The sequence below is a fragment of the Bison bison genome, unplaced genomic scaffold, assembly GCF_000754665.1.
Source record: "Bison bison bison isolate TAMUID 2011002044 unplaced genomic scaffold, Bison_UMD1.0 scf7180017864189, whole genome shotgun sequence".
Taxonomy (NCBI): Eukaryota; Metazoa; Chordata; class Mammalia; order Artiodactyla; family Bovidae; genus Bison; species Bison bison.
In genome coordinates this window covers 2,762,932-2,790,518 of record NW_011494761.1, presented here as the reverse complement: position 1 = coordinate 2,790,518, position 27,587 = coordinate 2,762,932, and the positions used below count along the sequence as shown (strand labels likewise).

General features: G+C 42.4%; 1 protein-coding gene across 1 annotated transcript in view; it reads right to left on the bottom strand.

Annotated features, from left to right (window-relative positions):
• The window catches only part of FBXL17 (F-box and leucine-rich repeat protein 17), a gene marked incomplete at its 5' end in the record, with an annotated part of 389,687 nt that overhangs the window by 207,157 nt on the left and 154,943 nt on the right, over window positions 1-27,587 (bottom strand). The window contains 2 exons of the mRNA XM_010843793.1: window positions 314-444; window positions 26,581-26,688. Of these exons, the coding sequence (XP_010842095.1) occupies window positions 314-444; window positions 26,581-26,688 (239 nt within the window). The remainder of the gene's footprint in view (window positions 1-313; window positions 445-26,580; window positions 26,689-27,587) is intronic.

Genomic DNA, 27,587 nt, shown 5'->3' with positions numbered 1-27,587 from the left:
ATACCCACTCCAGGCAAGAGTGGGTAGCCATTTCCTACTTCACGCGATCTTCCACACCCAGGGATTGAATCTGGGTCTCCTCTTTCAGGCAGATTCTTTATTGTCCGAGCCATTAGGGAAGCCCCAAAACTGGATGGGTTAAAAGTATACTTCTAAATGTTTTTCAAAACTTAAAAATATCTATTTTAAAAGTCACAGCTATATCACATTTTCCTTAGAGTAGACATGCCTTATTACAATGATAATCAGTGCTTGGTACACAGAACACATGCTTCCCTTTGAAAAAGTATTTTTAAGATGTTAAGGTGGTTACCTGTCATTTATAATCCAGTTCAGGCAGAGATTGAGAGAGCTAAGATTTTTGCACCTCTTGACAATTTCCATCACGGTTTCATTATCCAGTTCAGTGATATGACGTAGGTCCAAGCTGGAAAGGTTTCTTAGCTAATGAGATAAATAAAATGAAAGATGAGAAAGATAAATACTACATCCTCAAAAACTATTAAGAACAGTTGATTACAGAATATCACTGCACTGAATAATAGACTATAGAATTATTAAACTAAATGGTTACATAATATTTTAATAATAAATAAGAAATGAGTCAGAAATCTAAGGTGAACAAATGAATGGCAATAAACATTAAAATCAAGCAGATTTTATTGAGGCATCATAAAAATCAAAAGTTAGCATTCTAATATGTGGGAAAGCTGTTAAGTCGATCACATTAATTACCTACAATTTGACAGGATTATTTTCTTTAACATTGATTTCAGATATTTATCTTCATGATAATACCACTGTTGTACAGGTTTTCTTTTTTATAAAAGATAAAATAAGAACAAATTGTTAATCAGAGATATCTTGGTGATATTTTATCAAGGTGGATAAAGATGGCAGGCTCTTAATTATCTTCTTCAAATAACCTATATCTCAAATAGCTGTTTTGCTTAATAACATGCAAAGAATTAATTTGGATGCATCTGATAGACCCAATAACACCACTCCCTATGCTCTCATGTGCCAACTTATATGGCAAAAGAGATTTTGTGGATATGATTAAAGTTGCTGAGATAAAGTGCCTGTCCTGGATTATTCAGAGCAACAGAGAACCTCTCCCAGCTAAAGTCAGAGATGTGTTTGAAGAAGATGCAGGGGACATTTAAACTGTGAAAGGGGTTCCACCTGCCTTCTCTGGCTTTGCGTCTGAAGGAAGAGGGCCAGGGGCCAAGGAATGTGGGCAGCTTCTAGAGCTGCCCCAAGACATGGGGACTTTCAGACCTACCAACTTAAGGAAGCGAATTTCCTCAAAAACCTGAAGGGATGAGAAAACATCTCTAAATTTCCCAGAAAGGAACACAGGCCAGATGATTCTAGTCTGATGGGACCTGTGTTGATCTTCTCACCAGTAAACCATGAGGTAACAGATCTGTGCTGTTTTAAGCTGCTGTGCGTGCGGTCAATTGTCACAGCAGCAGCAGGCATTTCCAGCGCCATCAGGGAGCCCCTCCAGTACAGGCCGGTCTACCCGAGGCCGCCCTAAGTCCTTCTGTAGGGGGAGCAAGTGACTCCTGATTTGCGGGCATAACCTGACTGCCAAAGGCCTCAAAAGTGAGTCAGGTGAGCTTCAAACCCAAGAGAAGACGCTGGTATCCCCGCTGCTGCAGGACAAAACACAAGGAACAGTCTACGGAGAACTTTCTGCAGTGACCGACGTGTTTTCTCTCTCTAGCGTCCAACACAGTAACCACTCGTCACACGAGGCCACTGAGTATCTGAAACGGGACCAGTATGTGGAAGGACCTGAATTTGTTATCTCATTTTGTGCTGTTTAGTTTACATCTAACATCTATTCTACGTCTGCGTGTGGGCCGGGGCTCCAGGGTTGGACAGAGCCGCTCTGGAAAGCCGGGCGGCGGGGGAAACCCTCCTTCCACCTCGGCTCTCAGAGAGGCCTCGCGCTGCTGCCGCTGCCGCCTGTCAGAGCCACGAGGAGCACGAGGAGCGAGGGGCGGCAAACATGGAAAGGGCCCCGGCTCCCAGAGAGGCCTCCTAATACTCACCACTGACGGACGCCCGTCAGAGCCACCGGGAGCACGCGGAGCGAGGGGCGGGACACGCGGAAAGGGCCCCGGCTCTCAGAGAGGCCTCGTAGTACCGCCGCTGACGCCCGTGAGAGGCACGGAGAGCGAGCGGCGGGACACAGGGAAAGGGTCTCGGCTCTCAGAGAGGCCTCGTACTCACTGCTGGCCGGACGCCCGTCAGCGCCGCCCCGAGCACGAAGAGCGAGGGGCGGGACACACGGAAAGTGCCCCCGCGGCAGGGGACACTTTCTCAGTGACTGCAGGCCTCTGTCACAAGGGCTCAACTCCGAGCATTCAGAATGAGGTTTAGGAAAACCTCTCTGCAGCTGGCCTCTCAGAGATGTTCACAGAAGCCACCTGCAGGGTGGGGCTCAGGACAACACCAGAGAATGGAGGCAGGACCTGGAAAGGAGAAACGGTTCTCACGAAGCTCCTCCTCAAGCCATCACAGACTTTGCCAACACCAGAACTGCACCAGTACTTGGCAAACAAAGCATAACGAAAGGGAACAGACTCACCTTTGTCAAAAACAGAAAACAAAACCCCACACTGCTCTATCTCGGCACGTCCATACAGATGACCAGTCGGAACCGGGGCTGACTGTGGTCTCCCTTCCCCGAGAGCCTCCTCACTCACGGTCTGAAAACTGCAGCCAACACCACAGCCAGGGCCCGGACGGGGGGCCCGTGGGCTCTAACTTTATACCCGAAATATGGCCCTAGTCTTTACCTCTCCCCATAAATAAAGCAGGCTGGCATTAAACAAAACAATTTTTCTTCAGTAACAAAAGGAACGGTTAAAAAAAAACAAAAACCTACATAAAATACAAAATAGATAGCAATATAAGTTTCCATAATCTTCAGTTGTTGTTCACTTAGTCACTAAGTTGTGTCTGACTCTTTGTGACCCCATGGACTGTAGCCCACCAGGCTCCTCTGTCCATGGGATTTCCCAGGTAAGAATACTGGAGTGGGTTGCCATTTCCTCATCCAGGGGATCTTCCTGACCCAGGGATCAAATCCATGCCTCCTGCATTGGCAGGCAGATTCTTTACCACTGAGTCACCCGGGAAGCCCATAATCTTTCAGACATCACTTAAATCATTTGTTATCCTTCAAACACTGCCCTCAGTAATGTACTCTATTTTCTATATTTTTTAAAAAACACCTTTTCTTACAACTATAAGTGGAGTACAATCCATTAAACTTTTGAAACACTATGTTATATTACCATAATCTAATATTGTCAACTATATCTAATTAAAAAAATTTTTTTTCTTAAGCCACTTTATTTTTATAGTTAGCTTTCTTTACAGGGTACTTTTGATCCCAACACCCCAAAAATTTTCATCACTACTGTCCTGGGAACATGTATAGAATCAAGTAGCCTCTGTGAGTAACAGGCACTGGGGGGCTTGCTGAGCTCATATCCTGACAGTAGCCTCGTGTCTGTACCTCAGCAAAATCAGAAATACATGAAATGGAACCACAGGGCTGCTAAAAACTATTTTGAAGGATGAATTTTGCTGTAACCACGTGCGTGTGTGAACTGTTAAATATGGCCACATATGATACATACACAGCGTCACTTTATTTTCTCAACTATCCCGCATTATTGTCACCAGGAAGATGCAAAATCATAAAAATCCTATCCAGTCACATAAATACCTCCTACACACACATATTCTGGGGTTTAGCACAGCTTCTCACACAAAGTTGCTATGTGAATTATCACTTTATCCTTAGCCTCCCTCACGGTAATATATCTCATCACAACTCTGTGAATGTGCTTGCTACCACAGAAGAGTACACTTAATAATGGTTTGAAAGGTAAACTTTTCTCATGCACATTTTTCCACAGGAGGAAAATGATTGCCTCCACCAGCACACAGTGAGAAGATACAACCAAGGTCTGTAATAAAGAAAGCTTGACTTGTGTCAGTTGGGCCCCTCAAATTAGGGAAGGTGACTGAGGTTTGAATACTTCCTAAAGTGCTGATAACAGGGAGAGATAATAGGAAACCTATTTTTCGGACTTAGGAAAATTCAAAATCTTCTAGAATGAATAGGACAGAAAGAAGTCACAATTTCAAAAAACTATCTACATATAGTTTACATATAGTACATATAGTTATGTATGGGGTACATATAGTTACCCCAACCAGTAACGCTGAAGAAGCTGAAGTTGAACGGTTCTATGAAGACCTACAAGACCTTTTAGAACTAACACCCAAAAAAGATGTCCTTTTCATTATAGGGGACTGGAATGCAAAAGTAGGAAGTCAAGAAACACCTGGAGTAACAGGCAAATTTGGCCTTGGAATATGGAATGAAGCAGGGCAAAGACTAATAGAGTTTTGCCAAGAAGATGCACTGGTCATAACAAACACCCTCTTCCAACAACACAAGAGAAGACTCTACACATGGACATTACCAGAGGGTCAACACCGAAATCAGACTGATTATATTCTTTGCAGCCAAAGATGGAGAAGCTCTATACAGTCAACAAAAACAAGACCAGGAGCTGACTGTGGCTCAGACCATGAACTCCTTATTGCCAAATTCAGACTGAAATTGAAGAAAGTAGGGAAAACCACTAGACCATTCAGGTATGACCTAAATCAAATCCCTTATGATAATACAGTGGTAGTGAGAAATACATTTAAGGCCTAGATTTGATAGAGTGCCTGATGAACTATGAAATGAGGTTCGTGACACTGTACAGGAGACAGGGATCAAGACAATTCCCATAGAAAAGAAATGCAAAAAAGCAAAATGGCTGTCTGGGGAGGCCTTACAAATAGCTGTGAAAAGAAGAGAAGCGAAAAGCAAGGAGGAAAGGAAAGATATAAACATCTGAATGCAGAGTTCCAAAGAATAGCAAGAAGAGACAAGAAAGCCTTCTTCAGCGATCAATGCAAAGAAATAGAGGAAAACAATAGAATGGGAAAGACTAGGGATCTCTTCAAGAAAATCAGAGATACCAAAGGAACATTTCATGCAAAGATGAGCTCGATAAAGGACAGAAATGGTATGGACCTAACAGAAGCAGAAGATATTAAGAAGAGACAGCAAGAATACACAGAAGAACTGTACAAAAAAGAGCTTCACGGCCCAGATAATCACGATGGTGTGATCACTGACCTAGAGCCAGACATCCTGGAATGTGAAGTCAAGTGGGCCTTAGAAAGCATCACTACGAACAAAGCCACTGGAGGTGATGGAATTCCGGTTGAGCTATTCCAAATCCTGAAAGATGATGCTGTGAAAGTGCTGCACTCAATATGCCAGCAAATTTGGAAAACTCAGCAGTGGCCACAGGACTGGAAAAGGTCAGTTTTCATTCCAATCCCAAAGTAAGGCAATGCCAAAGAATGCTCAAACTACCACACAATTGCACTCATCTCACACGCTGGTAAAGTAGTGCTCAAAATTCTCTAAGCCAGGCTTCAGCAATATGTGAACCGTGAACTTCCTGATGTTCAAGCTGGTTTTAGAAAAGGCAGAGGAACCAGAGATCAAATTGCCAACATCCGCTGGATCATGGAAAAAGCAAGAGAGTTCCAGAAAAACATCTATTTCTGCTTTATTGACTATGCCAAAGCCTTTGACTGTGTGGATCACAACAAACTGTGGAAAATTCTGAAAGAGATGGGAATACCAGACCACCTGATCTGCCTCTTGAGAAATTTGTATGCAGGTCAGGAAGCAACAGTTAGAACTGGACATAGAACAACAGACTGGTTCCAAATAGGAAAAGGAGTATGTCAAGGCTGTATATTGTCACCCTGCTTATTTAACTTATATGCAGAGTACATCATGAGAAACGCTGGACTGGAAGAAACACAAGTTGGAATCAAGATTGCTGGGAGAAATATCAATAACCTCAGATATGCAGATGACACCACCCGTATGGCAGAAAGTGAAGAGGAAATAAAAAAAGCCTCTTGATGAAAGTGGAAGTGGAGAGTGAAAAATTTGGCTTAAAGCTCAACATTCAGAAAACGAAGATCATGGCATCAGGTCCCACCATTTCATGGGAAATAGATGGGGAAACAGTGGAAACAGTGTCAGACTTTATTTTTCTGGGCTCCAAAATCACTACAGATGGTGACTGCAGCCATGAAATTAAAAGACGCTTACTCCTTGGAAGGAAAGTTATGACCAACCTAGATAGCATATTCAAAAGCAGAGACGTTACTTGGCCAACAAAGGTTCGTCTAGTCAAGGCTATGGTTTTTCCTGTGGTCATGTATGGATGTGAGAGTTGGACTGTGAAGAAGGTTGAGCACCGAAGAATTGATGCTTTTGAACTGTGGTGTTGGAGAAGACTCTTGAGAGTCCCTTGGACTGCAAGGAGATCCAACCAGTCCATTCTGAAGGAGATCAGCCCTGGGATTTCTTTGGAAGGAATGATGCTAAAGCTGAAACTCCAGTACTTTGGCCACCTCATGCGAAGACTTGACTCATTGGAAAAGACTCTGATGCTGGGAGGGATTGGGGACAGGAGGAGAAGGGGATGACAGAGGATGAGATGGCTGGATGGCATCACTGATTCGATGGACGTGGGTCTGGGTGAACTCCGGGAGTTGGTGATGGACAGAGAGGCCTGGTGTGCTGCGATTCATGTGGTCGCAAAGAGTCGACAGGACTGAGCGACTGATCTGATCTGATCTGATCTACATATGATAAAACTCTCATTCTAGTTGATTAACTCCTAAGCTTTTAGAAGTCCTGCCTCCAGGCCCACTCCTCAGGGCAAGGTGGGTCAGATGGTGACTGCCCTGGGTTTCCTGTCCATAAATGAAGCGTTTTTTTCTCTTCCAATGGAGCATAAACTCAAACAGGAAAAGAAAGGTTTACTTTGGTTCTCACATGCCAGCTGTCTATTGAGATCATCAAGAGCATTTTTGCCCTCGGATTCAATTAAGGCCCATTTTTTCATGAGCTGACAGTCGCTGACATCGTTCATGAAGCCTTTCCTGTGACCACATTGGCCAGTTCAACCTGGAAAATGACAGCACCCAAAGCAGTTCCAGGAGGCTAAGCCCTGGGAACCGGCAACATTATAAGACACGTCCAGAGCACCTCTACAGGCTGTGGTGTTTTTATTCAGAATGCCACAAACAGCTCTGTCAAATTCATCATACTCCTTGCCTTGCTAAGGGAATTTCATAATAGTGCCCTCCAGTGTTTCATTAAAAGCTACCCAACATAATCCTTCATAGTCTGAAACAAATAATTACATTTAGGAAACTGACATTTTAATTAAACTGACTTTTCTTACAAATTCACTGGTAGTCTTGGGTTACACAAATCACAGAGGATTTGAATAAGCGAAGCCATACAACCAAGATCTTTGACAGGCTTTGTTCCCATTTTTAAACAGTTTAGTAAGGTATTTGAAAAGAAACCCAAGTCAGAATGTAGACTGTAGGTAAATCAACTTTCAGTTTAATACCGCTTTTATTGAGGAAAAAAATATTACTTATAGCCAATTCAGGTTAAAGGCTAAAATTAGTCAATGACTGTATGGCTGTGTATGTATTTAAGAACAAAATGAGGCATTAAAATGTTACCTAGGAAACACAGACTTGGAGGATTATAAAAAGACCTCAAATGGCTTCCAAATTTTCTTAAGACTAGAAAAGTACAAACTGAAACAAAATCCTGTTGTGCAGGTTGACTCCAGCGGGTGAAGCAACGGACAGGGAATCGGAGCGCCCTTGGCAAAGGCAGGGGCTGGGGGGGTCCCGCTGGTTCAGACCAGCAAGGATAATTCACGTGAAGCCAGCTGGAGGTGATAACTTTCGCGAAGGATAAAAACTTCTGTATGGTTAACCATGTTCAAATGTCAACTAGTCCCTAAATTACTTCCTGCCAGCCCTGCAGATGTTGGCGTCGCGGGGACTGGGTTTCAGAGCAATCGGTTGCAATCTTCAGGGAGCAACGTCAAGGTGAAGACAGGCCGCCGATGCTGTGGATCGGCAACACACACCCATCTGCCAGTCACAGGTCAGGCTGCCAAGATGGGGACTGCAGAGGGGACCAAAGGCTTGGGGGAGAGAGGGGGGCCTGGGGAGAGCCACCTATTGGGAACCACGAGGGAGACACAGGAGAAAGGGAGGGAGGTGTGGTGTGCGCATGGCAAACTACAACTACAGGTAAAGACACTGAGATGCTGGGCACGGGCTGGGGCAGAGGGAATTTCTACCCCCGGGCAAAGGAAGGCTTCCGCATGTGGACAGGGTCTACACTTAGAGGAGAACTTGGTTGTCCTACGGGGAGGATGAGGGGCATCTGTTCTGCTCATCAACTAGGCCGAACCTCAGTTTGGTTGGTTACGGCTGGCACTCGAGAGCAGAAGTAGTAATAAAAGCTAAATAAGTCACACTGAGGACATCAGGGAAATCCTCCCAGCACCTCACAGAACTGAGACCCTCAGGCTGTAACTGAAAGCTTTTCATTGCCCAAGAGCCGGGCAGAGACAATAACAATTTCCAGTCCTAACCATGAAAAGGAGACTTCCAAGGCCCGGAACGCTCATCGCATCTGCAAGAGCTGCCACGTGAGCTCTCTGGCCCTTCTCCAGGTGTCCTTCCAGCCACTGCCTTCTTAATCACACTGGTCTGCGGTCTCCTTGCTTTGTTTCCAAATCCGAGGCTGGCTGGCTCTCCTGCCCTTCTGCTGGATCTGCCATCTCTCACCATTTTATTCACGCTCTGTCTTGCTTTCCAGGACATTTTTACTCGCTGCTCCTCCTTAGAGCTATCCCTTCTAACTCCTTGCCACATTACCAGCCACAGAAATATTGTTTAAATAACTTTGATCATATCTCCCACCTTCTCTGAAACTTTGAGGAAACAGAAACCATTTCAACTGCAGACAGGAATTCCAGAGCGTGCTTATCAAAGCCATCCCTACCGTTCCCTGACAGGTTAAGTTAAAATAGCTCAAATCTCCAAGTTGCAAGAAGTTATTCTCATTGTGCTCAAAGAGCTGGACTTGTTATTTAAAACTGAGCTCACTTCCTGATTACTTCAGAGGGAAGAAAAATTAGTGAGTCTCAGAAATATAATATACCTGCCTTAACACAAATTACTAACCAGGCAGTCGCCACTGGAACTATGCCCTTTAGACAGAAAGCAACTGCCAACAGCTGCCAAGGGAGCAGGGGAACACACTTTCCTCCCTGCTACAGCTACTGGGCATGCCCTGTGTCTGCTCCATCTACTCTGCCTCCTTTCACCCCACCCTAGCGCCTCTCCTACCAGCCCCCCCGGGCTGTGCTACTCATGACCAACCTCTCACTGCAAACATCTGACATCTGATCTTAATGCCTGAGCCAATCCAAATGTGCATCTCTCCTACATCTCTGCTACAGTTCACTCTCATGCATTCATTCACACTTAGTGAATTCACACTTTAGTGAGCACGTGGTTCCAACCTTGGTGCACGTTAGGATCATATGGGGGAAACTTTTAAAAGATACTAATAAACACCACTACTTCTGAAAAAGATACCCAGTTGATCCGTCCTGAACAGGGAACCATTTCCCTAGTGCAGAGCAAGTGATATTTAAATCCAGTTACTGAAAGGGTATTATTCCCTGGTGACTCAGTGGGTAAAGAGTCTGCCTGCAATGCAGGAGAGCTGTGTTCGATCCCTGGATTGGGAAAATCCCCTGGAGAAGGAAGTGGCAACCCACTCCAGTATTCTTGCCCGGAGAATTCCAAGGAGAGAGGAGCCTGGTGGGCTACCGTCCATGGGGTCACAAAGAGTCAGACACAACTGAGTGACTAACACTTGCACTTTCACTGAAAGTGTAAAAATAATTTATAAAGTTCAGCCTCTTTAATCACTAAAAAAAAAAAAGCATTGAAAATATTATTCATAGAGTCAGTAACTATTAGGCACCTATTATATACCAGAAAACATTCCAGCTGCTAAAAATACAGCAGTGAACAAAACAGACAAAAATCCCTGTACATAGCATGCTTATATTATTAGTTGGAAGGGGACAGTGGAAATAATAAGTAAGCAAATTATATCCTATGTTAAAAGGTAGTAAGTATATACTATAAAGAAAAAAATTTTTTAAAGGCAAGGTAGATGGAGAACAGTGGAAGGGAGGAAGATGGAGTGTAATTTTAAACAAAAAGTCAAAAATGATCTCACTGAAAAGATACATGAGCAGAAGTTTGAAGGAGGTGAAGGAGCAAACAAAACCATCCTGATGTCTGGGGCAAGAGCTAGTGCAAAGGCCCTGCGGTGGGAACTGGTCTAAGATGTCAGAGCATTCGTAAGCAGCCAGAGCTCCCGGAGCAGAGTGAACAGAAGGAACACTAACTGGAGGCATGCCCAAACAAAGGAGCAAAGACAGAAGACTGTACAGTGCCTTGTCGGTCAAAGTTACAAAGTTCACCTTCTGCTCTGCTCAATGTGGGGACTCGGTGGGTTTTAAGCAGGTATGTGACGTGATCTAACTTACATTTTAAATGCATCATTCTAGCCCCTGTGTGAGTCTTAGACTAGAAGCAAAGGAGCAGAGAGGCTGTAATGAATTAATGAAGTCAGGCAGTAACAGGGACCTGGGCCACAGTGACAGCCCCTGGAGGTGGTATACCGAGACCAGACTCTGGATATATTTGAAATTAGAATCGACAGAATTTTCTGACAACTGAGTTATGGAGCATGAGAGAAAAAGAAAGAATCAGAGATGACGCCTAGGCTTTTTGTTTGAGCAACTGGAAGGTATGATTGCAATTAATTAAGATGCTTTGGGGAAAGTAGGGAGAGAGTTTGGTTTTGAAAATGCTACCTTTGAGATGCCTGAATATCGGAGGAGAGATGCCAAATAGATGTGGGGCGCATTAGCACACAGACAGCTTTTACACTTCTAAATTTAATACGTAAAAGTCTTAATTATATATCAATGTGCTCAGTTCATTAGGTTGGCTAGGTACAAGCATACTAGCCTTTCAATTTATAATGAGTAAAAAAAATATTAATTAATTGATTAAACTACTGTGTGGGCATATATATCCAGAGTAATAAAAAAAAAATAATAGCAAGCTAGCATGATTCTAAAAACAAAGCATTAGCATCATATTGTCCCAAGTGACCCAGAGTAGTTACAGGCTGGTTCAGTTCCTATCAAAGCACAACTCAGGCTCACAGCCCCAGCACACACCCTTTGTAAAACCTCCCAGGATTCGGAGTTGGGGACTCTACCCTTTGTATACCCAGCAAGGCGGCTCATTCTCCCACCACACACTGCTTTATAATTTAGTCTAATTCAGCGTGCGTTTCCCCCACCAGAGTCCAAGGCAAGCTAGTGCAGGTCAGGGCCCATGTCTTACTCGCATCTCAGGCAGCAGTGGCCTCACACAGAACTAGGTGCATCAAACCAAACTATCAAATGTCTATATTGCAGAATGAGCTTGAATCAGGATCAAAACTTTAAAAATAACTTCATGGGTTCGGGTTTCCCAAAACCAGGATTCTGTTCTTGTAACTGTATCAAATGCACGATCTGCAGCTCTGAAGCTACATGTTTCTAAAAGTGATATATCTGAACATAAACTTCACTAATATGTAAGCATTACATTAAAAAAAAATTCTCATTCCACACAATCAAAGGTTATCTTAGAACAAGAAGCATCATCTCTTTTCATATTTATTCTTAAAATGAAGAACATTTAAGAAGTCTCTGTAATTTGACAGAGTTTTGATATGTATGGCAGGAATTTTGAGTAGTTCACCCAAAATTCTAATCGCTGCTTCAGAGACGTGCGTTTGTTAATTGCATCCCTGCTTCTCCAAACAGACTCGGAACGGATCGGCTCCTCCTCTTCCAGTCTGGCAGGCGGCACACTCTCTAACTGACTCTTTCCCTAGGACTTTTCTTTTCACCAAATCCCTTTCTTTTCTCCATGGAAGATTTCTAGAGCTCATAACAAACTACAAACAGCACTTGCAGTTAACAGCACTAAGAAGCCCTGTCAGATTTCTCAGTCTGCAGGTGCGAGGAAGCAGAATTTCTCCTCAATTAAAAAATAAAATATTTATACTGCTTCGCTTAAATAAGAAAAAAAAAAGCACAGCTTAAATAAATTAAGGGTAAATTAAATCAAATAGGAGCCAAGCAAGGGGAGACTGCTTCATCCGACGGGCTGGCTGTGCGCTTCTCTTTCATTTTCTCATACCAAGTTCACAGATCCTTTTTTTTTAAAGAAGACAATTCATGGGATTTTGAACCCATTTCAATCACTTGCAACCATGTATCATACTACTTCAATGTGCCAAAAGTGTTGGAAATATATTCCAAATAAAAGTTTTACAATCTTATTTTTAAAAGTAGTAATCGAAATGTCATTAGCCTGGGACAAAAGTTTATCATATCCATGCCAAGTGACCTGTACATTCACTTCCTGATATTATACTATCAAAGCCAAAGAGTCAAATTATTCCATTCTTTATTGTTAAATGTGTGAAACTGTAAAGCAAAGAAATGACAATAACAATTTTTAATTAAAAAAAAATACTCTGGCATATATTGCCATTTCCTGGCATTCAAAAAAAAAATTTACAGAAATGGTATACCTACTCTCTAAAATGAAATATCTTTTATTTCTTTCTTTCTGACTCGGGATATGTAACTGATTTCTTTCTTCCTGGTTTTGAATATTCATGGTCACATGGAAAATCTCTTGGGCTTACACTCTCATCTCTGAGCCTCAGAATAAAGTCAAAGTTCAGAGTGAAGAGTGCCCAAAACTTAATTCAGGCACTACTTCTTCCAATCTGTGACCGAGTACTGTTCAGAGCACCCGGGCACCCGGGACGGTAGCTACCAACAGGGTCACTGCTCGTTTTCCCACCTCCATAAACCAGAAACAGATTTCCTAACACGTGGAGGAAGAGCGTGTGGCTCCGTCAGTACAGCTCTCCTCGGGCTCACCCAGGGTCTGGGGCACCCTGCGTCCTCGGGGGACACAGCTAACCCAGGCATTCCTCAGCAGCTGTCTGTGTGAGGAGAAACATCCCCAAATGTGTACATGACTCCTCCCCTCCCCCCTCTCCTCCCCAATAAAGCCTCAGATACCCCTTTCAGAGGGAAAACCAGGCTGATAGAACAATCTAAAAATGAATCAATCAGATCACCCCTACTAAGTAAGAAAAAAAATATCAGGATGCACGTAGGAAGAATACTGTTTCTTGCACAATCTTCACTGCTGGCATTGTACTTGATTTCATTATTCATGGTTATCATCTAAATGCCAAAATCACCTATAATAATAAAAGAATGAACACTCTCTAAGGAAAATCTTAGAAAACTCAAACTTTCTAAAGAGCATGTGAGGATTCACACTCAAAACCCAAGTCAAGAACTCTACAAACACTGACTCAGGTCCCATTTGTTGTACTTAGTTTTACCTTTGTCCTAAAAAAAAAAAAAGGTTGTAAGAAGCAATAGCATTTGGTTTACATGTGTTTAAATTTGGAATTGACAAATCACACTCAATGTTAAGAGGCAGAAGTGAATGATCTAAAATTCTAGGTTAATGACGACGCTACAGGCAGTACAGTGAAGGTGAAAGTCACTCAGTCGCCTCCGACTCTTTGCAACCTCATGGACTGTATAGATTCTCCAGGCCAGAATACTGGAGTGGGGAGCCTTTCCCTTCTCCAGGGGATCTTCCCAACCCAGGGATCGAACCCAGGTCTCCCGCGTGGCAGGCAGATTCTTTACCAGCTGGGCCACAAGGGAAGCCCGGTATATCAGTTAACAGTAAGAAATGGCACTCAGAAAAGCCTTTACAAGGTTTTCCTTGATATTAGATCACACAGAACATGAAACTATTATTAGATAATGCAAAATTTTCAAAAATAAAGCACATAAATTATATGTTTGATTTATATATTAAAGCACTACCTTCTGATACAAAGAACTAATTCTCTTCTCTCAACCACTTTCTTCCATCTTTGAGTTGAAAAGGTAATTGAGATGAAATTTTAAACAGCACTAAATTTAAACTTCAAAATTTATGATTTACTTCAATATTATGCAATTTGGGTCACTTATACTTTCTTACATCAACAAAAAGCATGACCAAGATCTAAAAGTTAAAAAATAAACAGAAGTACTGATATGGAATATTCACTGGAAGGACTGATGCTGAAGCTGAAGTTCAAATACTTTGACCAGCTGATGCAAAGAGTTGACTCTATTGAAAAGACCCTGATGCTAGGAAACACTGAGGGCAGGAGGAGAAGGGGATGACAGAGGATGAGATGATTGGATGGCATCACCAACTCGATGGACATGAGTCTGAGTAAACTCTGGGAGTTGGTGATGTATAGGGAGGCCTGGCGTGCTGCAGTCCATGGGATCGCAAAGAGTCGGACACGACTGAGCAACTAAACGACAACAACTGATATGGTAATAGGTTATTTTTAATTGTCAGTCAAAACCATCCAATATATAACTTTAATTAACTGGTAACTAATAATAACTCAAATAACTAGTTCACAACAATTAACTTACTTAGTGAAATATTTCTCTTTGCATTTGCCTCTGTGAATTGGCACACATTACAGCACTGAGAAACATTTAAATTTCACCCGTTCCAGGAACATGGCTTCCCAGGTGGCTCAGTGGTAAAGAACATCCCTGCCAATGCGGGAGACCTGGGTTGGATCCCTGGGTTGGGAAGATCCCCTGGAGAACGGAAAGGCAGCCCACTCCAGTGTCCTGCCTGGAGAATCCCATGGACAGAGGAGCCTGGTGGGCTTCAGTCCACGGGCTCACAGAGAGTCAGCCACAACTGAGCATGCCCACAAAGCAAAAGGAGCATGCATAAAAACTATTTTTATAAGTAAGCATCTGGCTTTCCATCCTACTCTTGGGAATTACCAAGAGCTGTAGCTTCATTATTCCTAATTGTCACACAGCTAGTTGTTTCTATCTATCGAGTTTTAGCTTATCTAGATCCAAGACAAGAGTATGGCTACAGATAGTCCAGGGAATGAAAGTGAAAGTCGCTCAGTCGTGTCCGACTCTTTGCAACCCCATGGACTGTCCATGGAATTCTCCAGGCCAGAATACTGGAGTGGGTAGCCTTTCCCTTCTCCAGGAGATCTTCCCAACCCAGGGATCAAACCCAGGTCTCCCACATTGCAGGGCAATTCTTTACCAACTGAACCACCTGAAAAGCCCAAGAATACTGGAGTGGGTAGCCTATCCCTTCTCCAGCAGATCTTCCCAACCCAGGAACTGAACCGGGGTCTCCTGCATTGCAGGTGTATTCTTTACCAACTGAGCTATGAGGGAAGCTCCAGTCTAAGGAAAGGTCAAGTCTAATTTAAATGTTATACAGTGCGCAATTCTCTGCTTTGTGCTTTGATCTCATTGTTACAAGATTCTTAGAGGGGAGATAAATATCAGTTCTATTCTCTTACAGGTGCTCTCATGTAATACGTTCTAGTATCTTACTAGGAAAACAAATCCCTATAAGCTGAAGGGAATTTCATTTAAAAAAAAAAAAAGGCTATTCTGATGAAGTAGAAGCTGAGAAGAGAGGCTACTGTAAGCCACAGATTTTCCACCAGCAGGACGCCACGAGCACCCCAAGGCTAGAGAGACAAGAAATAAGACTCAGTGTTCATGAAAACCACATGCCTGGTCTTCCAGTGCAAGCTGGGGCTGCGGGAGGTCTGTCCAGGGCTGGAATCACAGAGGAGATGAAGCCTGTTGCCAGAAACGCAACCTGAGACAGAGAAGGAGGGAAAGAAACACCAGAGGGACTCCCTCCCTCAGCCTTCCTGCCTCCCACTAAATGCAGCCTGCATAGAGAAGCCCCCTGTGACACAGAAGAGACGCTCGGAGAGAAGGGAGGATAGGAGGGCGAACAGCCCTAGGACCGGCTCGAAGCAGAAGGAGGGAAAGGAGAAAGGCGGGCCAGCTTCCAAATGAAAAGAAACAGTCAGTCTAATGGGAGCTCATGGTGATAGCCCAGAAGGAGGAGGAACTCCCAGAGTATGCCCCACGCCTTGCCTGGGAACCCCAGGGTGCTCACAGATTTTGTTTTCTCCTCTGAGCCAGATGAAAGCGGAAAAGTATCCGGAGCTGCTGTCGGCTTCCTCAGGCACAGGGATATTGTTTCGTTTTTAAAGATCCAAGATTGATAGCCAATTGCATGTCGAAAAGTACCTCTGATCGAACATAATAACCAAGCATTTCCACTAGTGAATATAACAGAGAAAGCTCCAGTGGGCAGCTTTTTTCGTGGAGAAAAATGTGGATAACCTATCATCCCACTGGGAGACAATCAATTGTGAGGAAGTCTACAGTAGGGAAGCGGCGATGCTCCTGACAGTTTTGCAGATACACTGTGATCAACAGCTTTTGTGTAACCACCTGTGATACCTCTGGGCTGGAGAGCAGACATATGAGGAGCTCAACTGCCTTTGTCAATGGACGCTACTGGACTCTCTTGCTGGGCCAGTGTGCCCAGAGAAGAGGGAGCTCGCAAACAAACTCTATTCCAAAAATTATTATGGGAAGTAATGAGTAATATTATGTAGACCCAAATAAATATTGCGGTTCCAAGCTAAAATTTTTGAACACACACCTTCTATGTTTGACTAATAGTGAGTTACCATGGAAATGAATTCCCTGTTTTCAAAGACGGTGACTTCAATAAAGATGCAACATAATTTATCTTTCCCTCAGCATCCAGGAGAGCCTTAGGCCATCATTATTAACACTGCACAATGATAAACAAAATTGTAAAGAAAAATATGATTATCTGGATTCTCTATAATTAATGATCGACACAGCGTGTGTTTGTGTGTAAGTGAATATATAATATTGCACATATGCAGGGACTTCCCTGTGGCTAACAGGAGCTGCCCAGGTGCACTGGAAACAGTGTTTAAATAAGATAGCTGAATTAGTTGACAATAAAACACCATTAAATATTTTATAAATGTTCAAAAACTTTTTTTTTCAGTCACTAATTTGTGTCCAACTCTTTGCGACCCCATGGACTGCAGCACACCAGGCTTCCCTGTACTTCACTACCTCCTGGAGTTTGCTCAAAATTATGTCCATTGAGTCAGTGATGCCATCTAACCATGTCATCCTCTGTCATCCCCTTCTGCTTTTGCCTTGAATCTTTCCCAGCATCAGGGTCTTTGCCAGTGAGTTGCTCTTTACATCAAGTGGCCAAAGTACTGGAGCTTCAGCTTCAGCATCAGTCCTTCCAGTGAGTATTCATGGCTGATTTCCCTTAGGATTAACTGGTGTGATCTCCTTGAGTCCAAGGAACTCAAAACTATTAAGTAAATATCAGATCACATCAGATCAGTCGCTCAGTCGTGTCTGACTCTTTGCGACCCCATGAATCGCAGCACGCCAGGTCTCCCTGTCCATCACCAACTCCTGGAGTTCACTCAGACTCACGTCCATCGAGTCAGTGATGCCATCCAGCCATCTCATCCTCTGTCGTCCCCTTCTCCTGCCCCCAATGTTTTAATCAATTGAATATGTTTTAAGTTAACCAGACTCTGTAATTTTCAATACATGTTTATTTTAAATTAATAATTGATAAATGAATCATTTTGCTGTATAACTGAAACTAACTCAACATTGTAAATTAACTATACTTCAATAAAAATTAATTAATAAATGAGATCCACTCACTTTTCTTCCCTCAGTGGAACATTTCCTCATTTAAGTTTCATTACAATTTATTCTTACCAAGCCCCAGATCTCATTCTCTAATTCAGGCAGCCTGTTCTGTCGACTTAGAGACATGACCCCATCTGTGCCTGATACCATTATGTATTTATATATAAACCACAAGACTGAATGAAGCAGACTCACACTGATCCTTAAATAAAATTTCTGTCACTACACAGTGTGAATGAATCTGAAAGTCAAAAAGAGCATGAGAGCAGTATCTCCTAATATCTTTCCTGGATAAAGACTGACCTCATGTGTTAGAGACCAGATAAGTAAAGTTGAAATCCTTGCCTACAGAAGTACTCTGTATTTATAAACAACAAGTGTGTGATAAAAACGCAAGGAGTGAACTGAGGCTCACGTGAGCAAGGTGAAATGACATATAAAGTATAAAGCCAAGATCCAAGAAAGGTCCTTTCAAGACAGATAGCCAACTTTCCTCATTTAATATTTATATATTTACATTAAAGCCTGAAGAAACCATTTTATCAAAGGACAGATACAACAAAGAAATGTATTCGTTCATTTTACTTGTTAGGACTTCCACAAACTGAGTCATTTGAAAGATGCATTCATTATTTTACTAGCCTCATACTGATATATGCTGCTATGGCAGCTGCTGGAATGAAAATGTAGCACAAACAGACATTATAACTAGAGTGAGGGTAATAGGGTTGTAAAATATAAAAAGAGTAGCCTCACTGAACAGATATAACTGGCTCAGTAGAACGAAAAAAGTAAAGGTGATAAAACGCTACCGCTTATGTAGACACTGCCTACACTAGTTTGAAAAATAAAAACCAAAGTCACTCATTTGTGTGATAGCAGTAAGGTATAACATACCTTACGCCAGTCAGAATGGCCATCATTAAGAAGTCTACAAATAACAAATGCTGCAGAGGGTGGAGAGAAAAGAGGACCCCCTATACTGCTGGTGGGAATGTAAATTAGCACAACCGCTATGGAAAACAGTACAGAGGCCCCTTAAAAACAAAAAAGTGAAGCTACCATACGATCCAGCAATCCCACTCCTGGGCCTATATCCAGAGAACAATATAATTGAAAATGATACATGCATCCCGATGTTCATAGCAACACTATTCACAATAACCAAGACAGAGAAACAACCAAAATGTTCAATGACAAGTGAATGGACAAAGAAGACGCAGCATACACATACACGTGCGTGCACGCTCAGTCACTTCAGTCGCGTCCAACTCTTTGTGACTCCATGGACGACACCCCATCAGGCTCCTGTGTTCAGGGGATACTCCCGCAAGAATGCTGGAGTGGGTTGCCATGCCCTCCTCCGGGGATCTTCCCAGCCCAGGGATCAAGCCCACATCTCCTGTGTCTTCTGCACTGCGGGTGGATTCTTCACCACTGAGCCACTGGGGAAGCCCTATACGTATACACATGTAGGTATGCAACACACACACACACAATGGAATATCGTAAAAAAGAGTGAAATGTCGCCACTGCAACAACGTGGATGTAACTAAAGATTACCACCACACCACGTGACGTGAGTCAGAAATGAGGACAAATATCAGCCGATACCACTCGTATGTAGAATCTAAAATACGACACAAATGAGCTTTTATGAAAAAGAAAGCGAATCACAGACACAGAGAACAGACTCTGGTGGGGTGGTGGACTGGGAGTGCGAAATCAGAGACGCAGCAGTACACGCAGAACAGGCAAGCGACAGTGCCCTGCCGTACAGCACGGAGAACGGGGCCCGACGCGCGGTGATGAACCACAGTGCAAGGGTATTGCTGAAGCAGAACGCACATGTACATGTAACTGAATCACTCTGCAGTGTAGTGGAAATTAGCACAACAATGTAAATCCACTCTATTTCAATAAGAAAAAATTTAAATGAGGTACAATACTATATTCCTCTGATTCAGTGCATTGCTATGGTAGGAATTTTTTGATGATTTAAAATATTGTTTTAGTTGTTCAGTGGGTTAAAGGAGAGAAAACAAACTCATGAAGAGCAGACAGTTATTCATCTTAATATTCTGAATCGGCACTCAGGTAGAATGAAGGGTCATAAAGCTTTTAACTGAGATTTATTTTCATGAAAATCATTTTACATTTTTATTTTTATAAAAGAACATGAATGGATTAGGACTAAAGAGTTATAAGCAGACTTTGTACATAATAATGAACATTTTTACAATTACTTCTTTATATTATTTTTCAAATGCTGCTTTAGTATGTGCCAAACACCCTTCCTCTACAGCCCAAGAGATAGGTAGATGCTATTATTATCCTCATTTTACAGATGAGAAAACTGAGAGTAAGAGATTACGTGAAATGCCAGTCTTACGATCAACAGTCACACCATTAGCTTTGATGACAGCAATAAGTGGCTTGCTGTCCCTTGTAAACTTCTAAGAAAAAAAATCTATTAATGGATCACACCAGGCCTAGAGAATCATTGCCTAAATTCTCAAAACTTGCTTTCTAGCTCAACTCTTAACTCCCCAAAAGCTAAAAAAACCAAGAGCGTCCTACAAACACCTCTTCAGAGTCATCACTGGTCTACTCAGAAGGGAATATTTCAGAGCTGAATGAATTCAAGAACACACTTTCCACATCTCAAAATACCACTCAAGTTCCTATAAATTAATCAGAAACAAACAAAATTATAATCTATAGCTTAACAGCAATATCACCCCAAAAGCAGCAAAATAATATGTTCTATCTTTAGAATAAGACATTCTAAACTGATCAGTTGTTTTGAAATTTAGAAGGCAAGAAAGTTCATCTTTCATTTCTAGTCTCTGAATAAACATGACAAGGAAGATGAGAATTGAGTTAGCTGCATGGATGAACATTCTTTCACTTACTTACGTTAAATTAACTGAAAAAAAATCAATTTTGTTTTTCTTTAGAAAACATTTCATATTTTCAGCCATAAGCACTTTTAAACTATGTGTTTTACAAAAGTTCTGTAAATATGATATGGTCCAAGAAAATATCTGAATTTTTTTAGCTGCTACCTTCCAAAAAACACCTCTCCTTAAAAACAAAACCAAACAAACATACCCATATCTGACATATCCCAAGAATTCAGTTTGTGCTTCTAAACTGAAAACTGAAACAACAATAATATCTAAGACAGGCTTCCCAGCTGGTGCTAGTGGTAAAGAATCCCCTTGCCAGTGCAGGAGACATAAGAGACATGGGTTTAATTCCTGGGTCAGGAAGATTCGCTGGAGGAGGGCATGGCAACCCCCGCCCCCCCCTGTATTCTTGTCTGGAGAATCCCATGGACAGAGGAGCCTGGAGGGCTACAGTCCATGGGGTCACAAAGAGTCGGACATGACTGATGTGACTTAGCATGCATGCACAGCATCAGAATTAATATCATTAATTAATTAACAACTTTAAAATATATCAACAATCTAAAAAGGAAAAACATCTATCCCTAAGGTATGACAAATATAAATTTTATATAGCATAAAACAAAAACGAAGTTTTCTCAAAAATTCTTCATCTTTTTAACAGTCATTTATTGACTAGTCATTAAATGAGTATTTAGTCATTTATGAATAAAAATACCATCTTCCTGACTGTTGGTTGAAATCATTCGAAGTGACTGAAGTCAATTCACAATGGATCAGTGGCATGAAGCTCATGAACTCAGAGCAGACCTCAAGTTTGCACACCAACTACACGTACTATATAACATGCCACTTTGATATTTCAGACTCCATTGGCTCATTTGTTCAAATGATTTTAAATTAATATTATATATAATGCACTTGAGTATTCATTATCATCCTGAGCTTTTTCCATGTTACTGAGTTCTTAAAAAGTATGTGATTGAATAATACGACTTATCATGTTATATTAATATCAATTTTAACCTCTTAAAAGCTTCATTATTACGGAAATTTTCAAGGATAAACAAAAGTAATGAGAATAACATAATGAACCTTCTTGTCCTATAACTTACCTCAATTATCTATATTTTGCCATTTTTGTTTCCTTTATTGGCCTATCCACTTTTCTATTTTTTCATCTGCTGTATGATATTTTGATACAAAGCCCTAATGCTATATCATTCCAATAGTAAATCACTCAAGTACGTATCTCACTCTTCTGTCCATGGGATTCTCCAAGGCAAGAATACTGGAGTGGGTAGTCATTCCCTTCTCCAGGGGATCTTCCCGACCCAGGGATCGAACCTGGGTCTCTTGGGTTGCAGGCAGATTCTTCACCGTCTGAGCCACCAGGGAGGTCCGAAAAAGTTTTGAAATATAACAAATATTTGGTGGAATTCACCAGTGAAGCACTCTGGGCAGGGAGTATCACTGAGGGAAGGTTTTTAACAACAAAAGTAATTTCTTTAAGTAAAAGAGGTATCCAGGTTATCTACTGAATATTTCTTCCTGAGCGAGCTTTGGAAATTCACAACATTCAAATATATTTTCCATTTCATCTAACTTGTTGAATTTAGAGGTGTGAAGATGCTCATGATGTTCCTGTTACCCTTTTAATATCTGGAGACTCTGCAGTTATGCTGCCCCTCTGAGTCATGGCACTGGCAATGTCTCCTTCTCTCTATTAATTAGTCTGAATACAGATTTATCTAGTTTATCAAAGAACCAGCTTTGCGCTTTCATTAATATTTCTTTTTGTTTTCCATTTCACTAATATCCGCTGTGATGTTTATTATTTCCTTCCCTCTGCTTACTTTGAGTTTAATTTACTCTTCTCAAGTTTCATAAGGTAGAAGCTACGGCCGTTGACCTGAGACCTTTCTTTTTTTCGTATGTAGGTGTTTGGTGCTATTTAACCAAAGTGAGTACTTTAGCAGCATCCCACTAAATCTGGTGTGTTTTGTCTTTATTCTCCGTCAGTTCAAAATATTACTACTTCCTTGTTTCTCTTGGGATTTCTTTACTCGTGGGTTATTAGGACCAGATAAGCATGGGAGAACATACACTCATCTCCGGGGTTTTCTATGCAGCTGTCTCTGCTCTGGTACTCTGTCCTCCTGAGCCCTGGCCACCCCGGTCTCCCTGGACTTCCTGTTCTGTGTCTACTCAGGTCGCCTGCTCGGCTTTGCCTGGGCTGTCCTTCCCTGTGCTATGAGCTGGAAACGCTTCCAACACCTGAGAGAAGTCCTGGGTTGGAGGAGACGCAATTCTGCCGGACACGGCACGTCATTAACGTTCTCAACTTCGGAGGCAAAACAGAAGCCTCAGAAGCTCTCATCCCCGCTTCCAAACCCACTCCAGGAAAGCTGACTACCTTCTCAACCTGTGTGCGTGCGCTGTTAGCTATTTCTGGACTCTCATCTACATAGTCATAGCAGCTTAGAAGGAAGTCCATTACTGCTTGATATTAACAGAACGTATCTGAAGACTAAGGGTGTGTCATCAATAGAGTTCAGACAAGACGGAGAGCACCAAAGTAAAATTAAGTCCACGAGACCACAGTAATAGAATATCAATATTCTTTCTCTTGTTATCAATCTTCTGTCTTCTTGCCCTTGATTTAACAATCTAAGATGTCACAAATCCCCAATTTTCCCTTTTAACTTAGTAAGGACTTGACATTCCTTGCATTCAAGGACAGCCACTCAGAGTCCCTTCCAGGCCAACAATTCTTATTTTCAGAGATTTGTCTGGCTATAAGAAACCCTAGAGATAGATCCTCTATTACAGACATGCCTCTTCACAGGAGGAAACTAAGGCACGGAGCTTTCATGGCATTTGCCTCTTTAGCAAATTTAGAGTCACAGACTGGAAAGTAGGAAGTTGGAGAGATTTTCTCAATCATATAAAATTAAATATATTTATCCTGATAACACTCTGCATTTCACATCCTCTAATCATTTATTTAAAAATTACATAAAATATTGAGAAAAAAATATTGAAAACTATACACCGTGAGGACAATAAGGGTAACACAACTTTCTAGGAACGTTTATATATTTACAAACATTGTGTGAATGTAAATTACATTTTGTATAATGTCTTAGTATAAAAACACTGTCAGAACGAATTTAACAAAAAGCTTTGAGTTCTACCCTTGGTTTTCAAAAGCTGAAACAACTAAACTAGTTCAACCAAAGTAACGTATGTTTAAAAGGCTATCTTGCCGTTACCTGAATCCATGAACTAAGCAATGTCATGCCACAGACCGGTCTTCTCACCAAAACACTGTGCTCAGCACAGGGATGAGCCTAGAACGCTGCGAACCGGCTTTGATATGAATCCAGTAGATTCCGAGTGCTGACAGGCCAAACTCCCAATTCCGGAATACAATCTTCAGAATACTCTTCGCAGCAAATTAAGCCTTCCGAAGCTGACATCTGCCGTCGCTGCTACTTTGTCACAGAGAATAATTCTGATCTTTTAAGCACCAGTGTACCATAATTTTTGGCCATCTCAGAATGTTCAGGGAAGCGCTTACTGATCTAATAAGTCTTGTTTTGTCTTTAATGAGTACAATTTCAAGTGATCGTAAAAAGCCCACATATGGTCATTATAACACTTGTTGTGCACAATCTGTTCATCCAAAGGCATTTCTACTCTGCACTATAAACAGCAGTAGATGATGTGATGGGAAAAGCATTCATCTACGAAAATGTTCAGGCCAAGGTTATAGAAGATGAATAAAAAATTACGGTTACATATGGTCTTGGTTACACGAAGATGTTCTGATGGAGCAGTAATAGAGGATAACGTGCCTGTGCTCTCTGCCAGTTTTAGGTTCTAATCCTCCAAATACAATTAAAGCCCATCAGTCACGGAAGACACAGAATAATTACAGGCACTGCTTCAAACGCACTAGAATAAAACAGTGATTTGATTTCTCCCTCAAGGTTTGCTCTAAACTTCTAGCGGTTTAGTTATGGTGGCACTTCTTTGGGCTTCCCTGGTGGCACAGTGGTAAATAATTGCTGACCAGTGCAGGACGCACAGGAGACGTCGGTTCGGTCCCTGGGTCGGGAAGATGCCCTGGAGAAGAGAACAGCCACCCACTCCAGCATTCTCGCCTGGAGAACCCCTGGACAGGGGAGCCTGGCGGGCTGCAGTGCACCGGGTGGCACACACTCAGACACAACCGAGCACGCGCGCAAGCACCAGTTCTTTCAAGGAGAGTAAAAGTACTGGTCGCTCAGTTGTCTTCAACTCTGTGCAACCCCATGGACTGTAGCCTGCCAGGCTCCTCTGTCCATGAAATTCTCCAGGGAAGAATACTGGAGTGGGTTGCCATTCCCTACTCCAGGGGATCTTCCTAGCCCAGGGATCAAACCTGGGTCTCCTGCAATGTAGGCACATTCTTTACCATCTGAGCCACCACTAATTTTAATAATAGTAGCTAAAGTTTATTGGAGAAAGAAATGGCAACCCACTCCAGTGTTCTTGCCTGGAGAATCCCAGGGACAGGGGAGCCTGGTGGGCTGCCGTCTATGGGGTCACACAGAGTCGGAGACAACTGAAGCAACTTAGCAGCAGCTAAAGTTTACCTAGCACTTACCATGGTCCTGATACTGAGGAAAGCATCTTGCATATACTAGTTCAATTTAATTCCCTGAAAAATAATTTGTTCACTCAGCTGATTAATGGCAGAGCCAAGATTCAAACCCAAGCTGACAACAGAGCCTGGGTTCCTACCCTCTGGGCCTTATTGCCACAGTCCTAGGTAATTTATAAACATTTGCTCTTTTCCTAGGAGGGAAGAGGGCTTCCCCGGTAGCTCAGTTGGTAAAGAATTCGCCTGCAATGCAGGAGACCCTGGTTCGATTCCTGGGTCAGGAAGATCCGCTGGAGAAGGGATAGGCTACCCACTCCAGTATTCTTGGGCTCCTCTGTTGGCTCAACTGGTAAAGAATCAACCTGCAATGCAGGAGACCTGGGTTTGATCCCTGGGTTGGGAAGATCCCCTGGAGGAGGGAAAGGCTACCCACTCCAGTCTTCTGGCCTGGAGAATTCCATGGACTGTATAGTCCATAGGGTCTCAAAGAGTTGGATATGACTGAGCGACTTTCACTTTCACTAGGAGGAAAGAAACTGTAAATTCTTTTCCCTAAACTGTAAGCTTGAAGAGACATGACAAATTTTGAATAAGACACAAGTAAATTTTATAGTAGCCAGTTTTCTAAAACATGTATGTAAGAATTAGTTCATAATTATTATAGAACTCTGAAAAACAGCACAGATGATGTGTGACAAGTGAGAGATTACAAAGGAACTGATGTTTTCATTATCGCTAAAATATGAGACTTCCTATATTTGTATATAAGGAAATTCTCTGAACTATGAAGTTAATTTTTGGCATACATTCACTTCTCTTTTCACCATGTATGTTCAGCTTAATCATATGAACTGACCATATGCACTTCTTAAAAGCCAAATACTCAGAAGATCTAATGATACTTGACCAGTGAAAACTTTCATTAAAGTATCTAAAACAATACATAACATTAAAATCTAAATAATTCTTGTCATATATATCAGTTTCTTTACTGTATACATTCACAGTTATTAGCAAAGGAAAAATGCCAAAAAGCAAGCTTCTTGTTTAAATGAATGTCCCATTTCAGAAAGGATAGATTTTATATTGTTGACTTAAACTGATTTTTATTATACCAAACACTACTTACACTTCTATTATGGTCTGACCAGTCCTCATTCAAGTATGTGGAACACTGCGAGGGCATTGGTATGAATGATGCTGGGAAACACCGAGGAGATGTAGCCGTGGAACCTACCTTGGTTAGGTGAATGACTCCTTTAGAAGTAACCGAACAACCCATGAAGCCAACGTACTGCAGCTCAGGACAGTGCTCAGCGAACGCTTTCACGGACTGGTCCGTCACCTGGGGAGAGCAGGGAAGAGAGAGAGTCAGGACAGCACTGCAGGATTTCACCACTGCAAACTCCCCCGGCCTTACCTTGCATTGTTAACGTTTCCTTTTCCAGTGGGCCGTCTGAATCCATAGACATGCTGCACGACGTCCTGTGCTTTTTAAATCCGCCCTCAACCCCACATTCCCTTCTGTCAGCCCATGTGTGTTTACATCTTCACGTCTCAGAGACGTCACATTATCCACCTCCACGCGCTTCATGCCTCCCTCAATAGACATGTACGCGTTCCGACATTTACTCCACGCGCTTCATGCCTCCCTCAATAGGCATGCACGCGTTCCGACATTTACTCCACGCGCTTCATGCCTCCCTCAATAGGCGTGTACGCGTTCCGACATTTACTCCACGCGCTTCATGCCTCCCTCAATAGGCATGTACGCGTTCCGACATTTACTCCACGCGCTTCATGCCTCCCTCAATAGACATGTACGCGTTCTGACATTTACTCCACCTCTTCATGCCTCCCTCAATAGGCATGTACGCGTTCCGACATTTACTCCACGCGCTTCATGCCTCCCTCAATAGGCATGTACGCGTTCCGACATTTACTCCACGCGCTTCATGCCTCCCTCAATAGACATGTACGCGTTCCGACATTTACTCCACGCGCTTCATGCCTCCCTCAATAGACATGTACGCGTTCTGACATTTACTCCACCTCTTCATGCCTCCCTCAATAGGCATGTACGCGTTCCGACATTTACTCCACGCGCTTCATGCCTCCCTCAATAGGCATGCACGCGTTCCGACATTTACTCCACGTACTATGAAATTCACCATTTCAAAGGGAGCAGTCCAGTGGTCTGTATCAGATTCACAAGTCGTGCCACCATCACCAACGTCTAACTCC